General features: G+C 38.8%; 1 protein-coding gene across 3 annotated transcripts in view; it reads right to left on the bottom strand.

Moving 5' to 3' along the window:
* BMF (Bcl2 modifying factor) overlaps window positions 1–12,924 on the bottom strand; it is a 48,329-nt gene that overhangs the window by 22,269 nt on the left and 13,136 nt on the right. For all 3 annotated transcript variants that reach the window (XM_087951725.1, XM_026664566.2, XM_087951726.1), the window contains exons 2-3: window positions 9,396–9,716; window positions 7,871–8,034 (exon numbers count right to left, since the gene is read on the bottom strand). In XM_087951725.1, coding sequence (XP_087807851.1) covers window positions 7,871–8,034; window positions 9,396–9,711 — 480 coding nt within the window. In that variant the 5' untranslated portion in view covers window positions 9,712–9,716. The remainder of the gene's footprint in view (window positions 1–7,870; window positions 8,035–9,395; window positions 9,717–12,924) is intronic.

Below are 12,924 nucleotides of genomic sequence, written 5' to 3'. Positions count from 1 at the left end.
GACCCAGGGTGGGATACAAAACAAACACAGTCACAGAAAACAGATGAAGCCCCTTTTATGCCTTCACTTTGCTTCCAAGCTTCAAATATCTTTGACGGAAGACAAAAAAAACTCCCACACAGTTACACGAAGAAGGAAAAAAGCAACACAAATCAGGCAAGAAAGATAAGGGCTGGAGGATGCCTACAGATAACACACACTGGGAAGGACACCAAACTCAGAGAGGAACTATAAACTAGAGATATTTACATGCTTTGTTTCCAGCGTTCGCCAGTATGCAGGTCCATACTCTTATTCAGTTGTCACAGCTGCAGCCCATGAAGAGGATCTCTCCTCCCGAGTAGACCATGTATCTCCCTTATCCTCTCCTCCCTGCATGCCCTAGGATGGATAGGGGATGGGCCCGGGTCCTCCTCTGACTGCTCAGCTGGCCTCTGCCCTTCCCCAACCTCCTCTACAACCTCCAGAGCCACACTTTCACTCCCTGTCAGCTGTTCCTCCTCTCCCTCGGAGTCAGTCTCCACCGGGGCATGACATTAACAAATGGGTCATTGAACAAATCAACCTATAGTTTTCACTTCAGGCACAAATGATCAGACACAAATTATCCTACCTTAGACACATTATGTGAAGAAGGCTAAACTGCTAGACAAGGTAGAAGAAACAGAGAATAACCAGTAGCATGATGAATTGACTCAGTTACAGTAGTGATGGGTAGAATGTTATAAGATCTGAAAGACCACACTTTCATGGAAGAAATCTATCCACACGGTTACCAAGAGTCAATACTGACTTTGATGGCACATAATCAATATATCAATTGTCTATACTGGAATACCTGCAAACCACAGGAAATTATTAAGTAAATCAACATCCTTTCTCCCCCCCAATAGGGAAGAGAAATACAAGTTTTGTATGTTTTAGGCTCAACACAAATGCTTATCAAGTGCAGAACAAATCAAATGTTTAATTGGGAGTCTGTGTTAAATATTAATTCCAAATTCAAATATAGGCCAGAAGTCCAGGGAGCTATATGAATCATAATTAGTATTTTTTTTTTCAATCCAGTTAGAGAAGAAGAAACAAACATGATCTCAAGGCTTGATTTGACTCAGAGTCTCATACAGATAAATTCAGGCTTAACACTGCCTGGAAACATAGTTTCATGGAAATGTAAACTTAGAAAAAAGAATCAGATAAACTCCAAGTATTTGTTATTGAAGCTGGTGTAGGGATTATGGCACTGATCAAGGACCAAGGAAATCCAAATTCAAGTCTACCCTTAATTCAAGTATGATTCTTCCTATCGAAGGGCCATGGCTCTGAAATAAGAAGGAATATCAATAGATTTTAGCTCTGCATGTTATAGTGAAAGAATCTTTATCTCAGCCATGAAGGACTTCTTCAGGGCACCAGGTGGAAAAGGTTTTTACCCATTCGTGCTCAATGGATGGTCATCTGATCATTTTAATAATTCTTCTACTAAAACAAAATCATCTCTTTTTTCAGCTATTTCTTCTATCTTCCAAAAGTGTATCATTTTCCGTGATCCATTTTAATTAGGGCTGTAATCCTTAATGAAAGCATTGGATAATTTAAATTTTATCATGTTTCCCCCTTCAGGGAATAGTTAATTCTTATTTTCATCTACACAGGAAAGAAAGACCATCGTCCTAAGCCAATGTTCTTTCCTTTTTACACAATAGTACAGTCTGATTGCAACCATACCTCTTCGAGGTGACACAATAAACAAGTTACAGTTCTGGTCACAAAATAATCTTTCAGAAAAGTACTGGACAACGCACCACTGTCTTTATCAACAGGATGAGAAGAAAATGGCCAAAAGGAATATAAACCACCAGCAGAACTTGGTAATAAGTGTTGCAGTGTCCTTCGGTATAGATTCCCTGCTTCCATATGTATGTGGAATCCTTTAATCCAGACCTTGCCAAATAGGTATATCCTCCAGACCTTTTAGGAATCTTTTCCCTGCGAATTGTTGAGAACCCAGGGAACTGAAGTCCCACCAATCTGAAAACTCTGGTTGAGTGAGGAAGGACGATTGAGTGGTAACAGATCAAGTGTTTCTTTCCTACCTTCTGTAAGGGAGGAGAAGTAAGGAGATGGTGCATAAACAAATATGAGAGAAAGAGAGAGAAAGGACTGTCAGCTTGCACAGAGTTTCTCCTCCTTTACGCCACTCCATTATTTCAGCTGAAAAAGGAAGAGCCCCTCCTCTCTCGCCTGCCTCCGCTCATAGTAAAGAGGGGAAGCTTTTGTTTACTAACTCTCCCACATGCTTGGATGACACATGATGCTTCTACACTATTTCTGCTCTGCAGTAGTTCCTCACTGGCTCTTGGTGCCACAGCAACGCACACATGTCTTGCCTGAAGAAAAGGGAGGGGAAGACCCACATTTCTTTCTTTTTTTTCTTTTTTTCTTTCTTTTTTTGGTTACAGCTTTTTTTTTTCCCCTGGGGCATTCTTGGACACATTTCCCAGACAAAGACATTGGATAGCTGCACTCCCCAGATGGAACGGGTCGTGTTACAACCAGTTCTACAGCTTCCCTTCAGGACTCTTGACAGGAAAAACAAAGCCCTGTTAACCTTTGCCATTCTAAACAAAGTTAGCTACCCCAGAACTGACATTAGGGACAGATGCTGATGGAATGCTATCTAGGACAGGGAAAAAACAATGCCAGAAGGATTTGAGGAGAGAGGTAGGTGATTAATTCTTCTCTCACCTATCAAACAAATGGAGTTCCTACATTTACCAAAATCAAGAAGTTAGAATGCCACTCCAGCACTTGAGGAATTGTTTTTGTTCTAGTAAATCTTTCTTCTTTTCCACACTGGCAAAATTGTTCTTTTTTGATGAATGTAAAATCAGAGATACTATTCTTTTGTCTAGAACCATTTCTCTCCCTGCCGGTCCCCAAACAAACTTCACAGAAGTACAGCTATATCCCAAAAACTGTGGGCAGAGGTCTGGGAGAAAGAAGGGACGAAGTAAAATGAAGCTCGAGATTGTAGGAAAAGCAATGGAGCAATCTGAACATCTGGCACTGCATTGAAATCTAGCCACAGTGAATGTATACAGACATCCTTTCCTCCCTGAGCGGATTCTGCATTTGCGAGAACTTGGCAGCTGCCACAGAGTTCCTTTAGGAAATAGCAATGCCTGTAACTTAAAGCTCTATCCCTCTGCAGCCGTTGCCTAGTTCCATCCCCCACATGACCCAGGTCCACAACAGCTTCCTGAAGTGGTTGCAGGCTACCACTCCTGTTCGGTTGGAAACACCCACAATCAGGCAGTGAAACTTCTCTGCTTGATTTATATCCATTAAAACAGCTCCAAGGAATTTCTTATCTTCCACAAGTATATTCTTTCCATAAAAACACAAGTTTCCTTTACAAATATGGTAGCCTTCATTATGGATCTCATTGGCCCCTTAACCAAACCTCTGGCGTTGTGACACAACATGCACTTGTCTTTAGAAGAGAAACAGAAGCCGCAGCAATGATAAGCTCCTGAGTGCAATTCTTCTCATAAGGAATTTAAGTGGCCCAACCTGAAATCAATCTAGGTAGGTTAAAATAAACCAACTTGGATGATTCCTCCTCTCCTGTAAAGCATTCTGAGAGATCTGCTTGGGAGAGTTTCGCACAAAGTAGGACAATCCACAAGGGTACCTTACAAAGTAGTGGTGAGAAGTAGAGATTGGTGGAGGTAAATAGAGAAAAAGAGAAGAAAAAGGGAAGAAAAAAGCACCCAGTGTCCAACGATAACATCACTTCCTATTGAAAGACCCGGAGGAAAAGACAGCTGCTCAGAACTTTGCAGCTGATTGGTCTGGTATAGGATATTCTATAAAATAGGTAGAAAAGCTTGCGGTGGGCTTTCTAAGGACTTTTCCCAGTTCTGCAAATCTTCCCTTGCAGAGAACTTTAATCAAAAAGTCTAACAAAATACATGTTTGAAGATGGGTTGATGACAAGATCTTTTTTGTGAAGATGCCAAAGGACACCTCAGACGATGGGGAATTAGTGTAGCAGGACTTCCCATCCGAAATTTAGTATCTCATCTTTGCTAGAAACTCAGTGGCCATGCTCATACAATATGACTCAAGAAGGTCAATTAAAAATCTAGCAGATGTGAACATCATATTAAATGGTGAAAATACCCAGAGTTTTAAAATAAGAAAAGGAGTAAGGAAAGGTTGTCCTCTGTCACCTCTGTTTTTTATCTTGTCGCTAGAGAGTCTCCTAAGATGACTTAGACAGAATCCAGGGATAAAAGGAACTAAAGTCAAAAATGAAGAATATAAATTGCAAGCTTTTGCGGATGATCTGGTATTTATCATAGAGGACCCCATAGAGACAGGGAAGGAGATAATTAGAGAATTGGAAAGATATGGGGAAATATCCGACCTCAAAATTAATAGACAGAAAACTAAACTTTTAACTAAAAATCTGACGGAATCACAGAAAATAGAATTGGGAAGAGCAATGGGACTGCAAATAACAAAGAAAATTAAATATTTACGTATTTCGTTGACCACACACTGTATAACAATAAAAGAGAATAATTATACTAAACTTATACAACAAACAAACAAAGATTTAGAATTACAACTAACTACTATTAGGAAGAATAGCGGCGATCAAAATGACTATCCTGCCCAAATTTTTATATCTATTTCAAATGATCTCCATTAAATTAGAGAATTTTTTTTTCAATGAGATGAATAAATTACGGCAAAATTTATATGGCTAGGGAAAAAACGTAGAATAAGAATGAAAGTGCTACAAGATACTAAAAGCAGAAGTGGCTTTGGACTCCCAAACTGGGAGATGTATTATAAAGCGACAGTGTTAATTTGGACTAAGGAATGGATTAATTTAAATAATAAGCGAATATTAAGTTTAGAGGGCCATGGCCTGCAAAAAGGATGTCACTCCTTTTTATGGGGTACAGGAACCAAAAAACAATCATATTTCCATAGACATTTGATTAAAGATTCCCTTATACAAAATTGGATTAAAATAAGAAGGAGACACTATATGAAAATTCCAATTTGGCTATCTACAATGGAAGCTATGATACATCCTAACAATCTGGACCTATGCAAAATGACAAAATATAAAGAGGTTTTAGACGCACAAGGGAAGTTAAAATCGAATCAGTATCTCCAAAAACAAGGGATATGTATTGATTGGTGGGCATATCTCCAGTTACAAAATAGATTTAAAAAGATATAAAAGATTTTGGAATATATTCGGAATTACAACAATTGGATAAAATGTTATTAGGTCCAGATGAAAAAAACATTACAAAAATGTATAAACTTTTGTTAGAGATAAAATTAGAAGAAGTAGTTGTTAAGGGATGTATGATAGCTTGGGCTCAAAACATAGGACATAATATAAATTTGACAGATTGGGAAAGTATTTGGAACCAAAACTACAAATTAACAAAATTGGCATCAGACAAAGAGAATATTTATAAGATGTTCTATAGATGGTAACTGCCCCCAGCGAGATTGGCGAAGATATACCCCAAAATGAGTCTGGCATGTTGGAAACGTAGAAAGAAAGAAGGTACTTTCTATCATATGTGGTGGTCTTGCCCTGAGGCCCAGAAATACTGGCTTAAAATTAAATATTGTCTGCAAGAAATTCTTAAGGATCAAATAGAATTGGAACCAGAATTATTCTTGTTAGGGATATTTAAAAATAAATATAGAAAAAACATAAGATATATTGTATTACATATTTTAACGGCTTCCAGAATAGCTTACGCTCAATGCTGGAAGCACAGTTGTATTCCCCCCAGATGAACTGATCATTCAAAAAATTATGACGTGCTGAAATGGACAAACTGATCTTAATGTTACAAGGGAAAGATGTGTCTGAATATTACAAAATCTGGGGAAATGATATAATTGGATTGAATTAAGACAGATGGAAAATGAAGGAATTTAAGACCAGCAATTTATAGATTAAATGTATATATTTGCACAAATTATATATATATATTTGTAAATATGCACAAAAGATAGAATTGTTTGAGATTGATGTCACAGAACTGTTAAAGTAATGATTATATTTTTGTTTTTAAAAGACATAAAAGATTAATAAAGTTTATTTAAAAATAAATAAAAATAAAAATCTAGCAAATGTATTTACACAACATGCTAAGCTTGCTTAAGGTTCCTCGGGGGTTGGTTTAGATCTTATTTTATGCGGCTTGGTCTGTTAGACATACCCAAACTTTTCAGTTAATTTATGGATCTGTATATTATGCAAACCTGATTATTGATCTAACTTATTTTCAGGGTTACTATGTTATGTAAACATGTCCATTAAAAGGCTTTAGGCAAGCCCTTCTGTCAGTCTTGGATACTTACACCTATTTGCAATCTGGGGAGAATCAGGGTTTGCTGGCTTTAAAAATGAGAGGTGCTTTGTTTGGATCATCCATGTGCATAAGTGCAGCATCTTCCTGCTCTTCACTTAAGCAGCCTGCCTTTTTTCAGCTTTCCTTGTGAGACAGCTGTGGCTTTAACAGTCATGTTAATGAATGGGTAGCATATACTGTAGCAGGAACACATTTTTTTTTCACAATTACAAGAAAGTCTGGAAAAACTCTGGCTGCTTTAATTAAGACCAGAAAAGTGCTATGCGTGTACAAGTTTTAAAGCACTTGTTCTAAAACATTTCTGATACATGCAGGGCCTTGGTACTAACTCACTTTATTGTAACAATTATAATACAGACTACTTGTGGTACCTGGGAGAATTACACCGATGCTTTGTACTGTTACTGTTACACTGAAAGCTTTTGATGAACAAGGACTATTGCCATGGCATCATGCTTCACCCATCACACCATGTTAGTTTCTTTCCTCCGCTTCACAAGACAGCACCAAAAGAAGAGCAAATCTCCAAAGTGACAGATACTTCAGGGCATTAGGAGAGACAATTGGATTATTCATGGTATTTAAGGCTGAACCACATTTGAGACTAGATGTCAAAGCATTAAATTTGGCTTCCTAGAAGCCTTGCCTACTTGTTCTGCTATCCAGTTGGTGGACTTAGTCAGCAGAAAATATTCTACCTTTCTATGACTAAGGGAAACAGAAGACCAGCCCCTAACAGCATAGGGAATGGCAGAGAGGCCTTGTTCTTTCTCTCTCTCCTACCACCCCTGCTAAAGTGATAAATCTGAGGTAAACAGATATCCCTCAAATATTTGCAGTTTCTAAGTTGTCCTTGGGAGCAGAAGGCAAGGCTCAAAGTGGTCGACTGGTAAGCAGAAAGAAAATAAAAACTATATATTTTGTTGTATTTAGGAACCCGTCTCAGGAGAAGAACTAAACCTGCACACCTCTTAGAAAGAGTAAGTTTGATTCTTTTCATCTTAGTTTCATTGGTTTGTTTTTTTTACTTTGTTCAATAGACTTAATAAAAGACATTCAAAAACAAATCTACTTCTTTCTTTATAATGTAGCTCCCTGTAAAAACGTTTTTTGGTTCAGCTGCAGCATAACTGAACAAAGGAAACCAGCTTCACATTCAGAAATAATAATTATATTAGTATTTCTGTGAGGTAGGGCTATCACTGTAAACAAATTACAATAGAATCAAATAAAGAATAATAATTATAAATATATATTTCAAAAATAGTTCCCAGTTTTGAAACAAACTGTATATTATCAATATTAACACAAAGCATATTCTAAGCATAGTGGCAGTGATGGTGCAGAAGTTACACTACTTGGCTAATAAATATATTCATAAAGCTGTCTTCCAATGAATTAATTCTGTTGCCTTACTGCTACCCCCTACTCTTCAAGCTGCCTACCCTCTGCAGATGAAGCCTGTGGAACTGATCTGCAATGCACTGTAACTTCCGTGCAATCTGAACTTCGGTACGCAATTCCTGCAGACTTTCCTGAGGTTCCTCCTGGAGATGTGGATTCAATGTGAAACCGATTGGTTGGACATGTAAACGGTATCCAGCATTTCCTGCCAAATATCATACAAAAAGGTGTTTATATCACAATATGGTATAATATCTTTCTTGACATCAACAGCATGACATTAGACAATTTTTTTTTGTTATTGTTTTGTTTTGAGTTAGCATTGACTTGCCTGGATCAGGCCCTTCCAGTTTCTTAGCCAGATTTTCAGAAGTGGGTTTGCCACTGCCTCATTCCTAGGGCTGAAAGAGAGTGACTGGCCCATGGTCAACCAGCTCACTTCGTGCCTAAGTCAAGACTAGAACACATGGTCTCCTGGCACCTTAGCTGGATCATTTAAACAATACAATTGAACTCAAATTTGGAATATTATACCCATGGCAACTAATATGATTTTAATTGACATTTGATTTAGTATTATTATTGCATCTGTACCCCACTTTTCTATTGGGAACTAAAGCTGGTGCGCCACTCATTTTACCTTCACAACTCTGTGAGGAAGGTTGGACTAAGAGGAAGTGACTAGCTCAAATTTATTAGTGATCTTTATGTCAGGTTCCAATTCAAAACCATAGCAACACACTGACTCCCTCATATGAATTAGATTTGAATCGCAGTTAATTACCAATTAATTTGAAAGGAGAACAAGTTAAGATTACTTTTCTTCTAAATTAATATTGGAGGTGTTACTATTGGTTTATAGCACATCCTAGAGCTGTGGTGGTGCAGTGGATAGAATGCAATATTGCAGGCTAATTCTGCCGACTGCCAATTGCCAGCAGTTCATCCTCACTGATCCAAGGTTCACTCAGCCTTCCATCCTTCCGAGGCAGGTAAAAGGAGGATCCAGACTGTTGGGGGAAATATGCTGACTCTGCAAACTGCTTAGAGTGGACTGTAACACACTGTGAAGCAGAATGTAAGTGCTAGAAAAGTCAAGTGAGGCAATTCATTTGTTAATTCTGCATTTAAGATGCAGACTATTAATATATTTTTCATTTATCATCTGCTTCTTTTTTGGATAACACTAACTCTTTTGGGATAACTAGCCCAGTTCTACATATTATGAAGATTGTTTCTAAGTGACTTGACACCAAAATTCAATAGAGGGTTTCATTGCTACCTAATGTTAGCGCCAAAGATGAGAGAGAGCATATGTAAGTCTGAGGTGCTGGCTGCCCAGTCTTGCTCTAAATAAAATACAATGAACATGAAACAGGACCTCCCTATACCTGTTTCAGGTAGAGCCAGGGAAAAGGTCCTTGAGATAACTATCTGAAGCAGCAGCAGAGGCAATTGCCGCTTTGCTCAAGAACAGCACAATCCATTAAAAAAAAAGGGAATCTGTGGTTCACTGCCTTTTTTTCACTGTAGACAAAGAAGCAAGTAACAGTTGGTGATTCTTACCATAAAAGAGTCTCTGAGGCTCTTCAGTGACTCCACAAGGTAACATGATATCCTGGCTGGAAGAGGATGCATTGAGGGTCTGTGTTGCCTTGTCCTGTTGTTTGGCATGCCTGCTGCCTGGGCCACAACAGTGCGTAAGTGGGAAGAGCTGGAACCTGCCCAGGAGGCAGTTGTAAGATTTGCTTTGAGTGAAAATGCCACGAAAGGCCATCTTGCTGGACTGACTGACCAGTTCACAGTCGTCAGAGTGGAATACATCATCATCTAACCCATCCAAATGGGAAAAATCATCTTCCAGGTAAACAGGAGGATCCATTTCACCTGAAAAATATATAATTAATAAGAATAATAAGAATATTATGAGACTAGATAATACACTGTTGAATAGCAGAGACAAAAACACACATGCATTTTATTTGTGCTGCCACACAAAGCTATTTCTGAATGCTGTCTGCGGGGGAGTTAATTGGTTAGCAAAGGAGGCCCTCTGACCGAGTTGTCTCTTCTTTAAAACAAAATTCTGAAGCAAATGGGAAACAAAATGCCATTTAAAGTTCAGATTGTTTACAGTCTAGTCAGCTCTATGAAGAAAGTTTTTTTAAAAAAAAAATAGCTTCCAGGAAAATTATTTTAGAATTCAATAAACCACATTAATACTTTAAAAAGCAAAAAATACTATTCTCAATTCTCTACAGAGTTTTGAGAATTCTTAACGTACAGTATCTGAAAAGATTAACCAAGTTTGTTAATCTAAATAATAGAGCCAGTGGGTCCTGGGGTTAAGTGTGCTACTCCAATTTACTTGGAAATACATCCAAGTACAGCTGGGTTTTGCCATTTAATCCCCAAAAAATCCAGTCTCTCTTGGAAATGAACTACTTAAAGACATATCTGCTATCTTAAACTTGAGATGTGGAAAAATATTTCCCATGCCCATAGAAGAACTAGAATAAATATATATTATACATACACATTCATTTTTAAAAAATTCTGCAGTGCAATTTACAGTGTTAAAAAAATACACAGAAAAGTAAAATTGAAGGGAAAGTGTGCAATGCATCGTTCTGTATCCATATAATATGTATGAATGCCTCTCTTGTGCATCTGTGTATATAAACCCTAAGGCCAGGCTATTTATGGAACCAGCTTCACCCCATCACATCACCTCAACACATCAGGGTGAACCAGCTTCACCCCATCACATCACTTGTTCAGGCAGGGAATGCTACAGACCCAACCAGTCAAAGAATTTCGACTGGTGGAATCTAGGAACTGGGCCTTTTCTGCCAGTGCCCCTGCACTATAGAACATCTTGCCCTCAGAGGTAAGGAAAGCCCCCAATCTCTTAGCCTTCCACAAAGGGGTCAAAACTTGGCTGTGCAGCTTTGCGTGGGCACACAGGCTGGTTGGCCCCATGGGAACCTTCTCACCTGTTTTAACAACTGCTAACCTCTCCACTCACTCACTCACTCACTCACTCACTCACTCACTGGAGAAGAGCCTAATGCTGGGAACAATTAAGGCAAAATAAGAAGGGGACAACAGAGAACGAGCTGGCTGGATGGAGTCACTGAAGCAGTAGGCATGAGCTTAAATGGACTCCAGACGACGGTAGAGGACAGGAAGGCCTAGAGGAATGTTGTCCATGGGGTCACGATGGGTCGGACACGACTTCGCAACTAACACAACAACAACCTCTCCATCTTGGAACTCTCCGGTTTTTGCAATTTTATAATGTTAATTATATTTAAAAATAATAATATTTAAATTATTCTGTTATTAATGCTTAACTTCATAAATTGTATACCATCCAGAGCCCCTCTCTGAGGGAGATGGGCGATTAAGAAATGTGAAATATAAATGAAGAAACATCATTCATGGCATGGGACCAGGTTATTTAAAGGACTGCCTTTCCCCATTTACATAAGCTCACTCCATCAGATCTTATAGCATGCTGCAAGGGATCATTGGTCAGGGATCTACATTTGCTGAATCTCAGGACACGTGCCTGCTGTGGTGCCTGGCTTACGGAACATACTTTCTCCCAAAATTAAATTGGCCCCATCCATGGAGATTCTCAGTCATCCAGATCACGGTTGTCCCAAAGGTGCTTTTTCAAGAGGCAACTGGACTTTCTGGTTTTACTTTGAAGACATTTCACTTGTCATCCAAGAAGCTTCTTCAGCTCTGCTCTGATGAGAAATGAAATGTCTTTTTAAAAAAAAAAAAAAAAAACCAGAAAGTCCAGTTGCCTCTTGAAAAAGCAGCTTTGGGACATTGGCCCCCTCCCTTTTTGACATTCCATAAGACCTGCTTATGTGACCAGACCTGGGGCTCTTATGGAACCAGAGTCCTGGCTAGATAGTTCCACTACTGAGAGGCTGTCATGCCCCTGGTGGAGACTGACTCTGAGGGAGATGAGGAACAGCTGACAGGGAGTGGAGGTGTGGCTCCTAAGGTTGTGGAGGAGGCTGGGGAAGGGCAGAGGCTGTCTGAGCAGTCACAGGAAGACCCAGGCCCACCCCTTATCCATCCTAGGGCACGCAGGGAGGAGAGGATAAGGGAGAGATGTGGTCTACTCGGGAGGAGAGGGCCTTGATCCTCTTCATGGACTGCAGCTGTGATAACTGAATAAAAGTTTGGACCTGCGTACTGGCGAATGCTGGAAACAAAGCATGTTTTATTTTGGTCTGAAGTTATCTTGGTTGGCGTCCTTCCAACAGACTGTGTCTTGTTATCTCCTTGAATTTGGTAAATACTTCTCCTGTTCCGTTGTGGTAATTTCATCATTGCAGTTTGTTTGGGTTTTTTTATTTCACCTCTATCTGCTCATTAAATTCAGACTGTTGAAGACTATTCTTGAGTATGTTTTACCTCCAACTGAGTATTATTGAACAGTGGGGCCAAGTTGGAAGCATTAAAGGACATTTATTTATGTTTTGGATTTTGTGATGTTTGTGTTACTCTTTGGGTCATCACAGAGGCTATTTCTTATTCTTCCTCCACTTTGATTATATTTTGGGTTTTTTTAAAAGGAAATTTATTACTAAAGCCTTTTTTTATATTTGTATTCACCATTTTTTTATTTTTGTTATCTATTGTTGCGTGCCACTCAGAATTACCTTGCTTAGATGGGCAGATATATAAATTTGATAAATAAATAAACACCCAGAGACAAACACATTGTATATTATATCCAGATGCATAAGGGACTTAAGCTGAGAACAAGGAAAAATTAATCATCATAGCTGATCTTGACTATAAAGCTAGGTTTACACCTACCTGACCCAGTCATCACCTGATTAAGAAGAAACAGTGCAGTTCTGGCCACAGCTATGACACAACCAAAGAAATACAACTAGAATGCAGCTTGGATAAAGGAGATGAATAAAAATAAAAAAGAAGCAAAAATGAAAGCAGTAACAGCAGAAATAGTGGGAAAAGAACAAGAATGATAAAGAACTAGTCAGCACTAGGTAAAGGTGAACTGCATGGTTTTTGGTTGACATATCTGACTGGTCTACACCCA

This window comes from Notechis scutatus, chromosome 1, assembly GCF_049901735.1.
Source record: "Notechis scutatus isolate UNSWTSFEM ecotype Mainland chromosome 1, rNotScu1.2, whole genome shotgun sequence".
NCBI lineage: Eukaryota > Metazoa > Chordata > Lepidosauria > Squamata > Elapidae > Notechis > Notechis scutatus.
The sequence above is the reverse complement of the archived record's forward strand: the minus strand, read 5'-3'. Positions and strand labels throughout refer to the sequence as shown.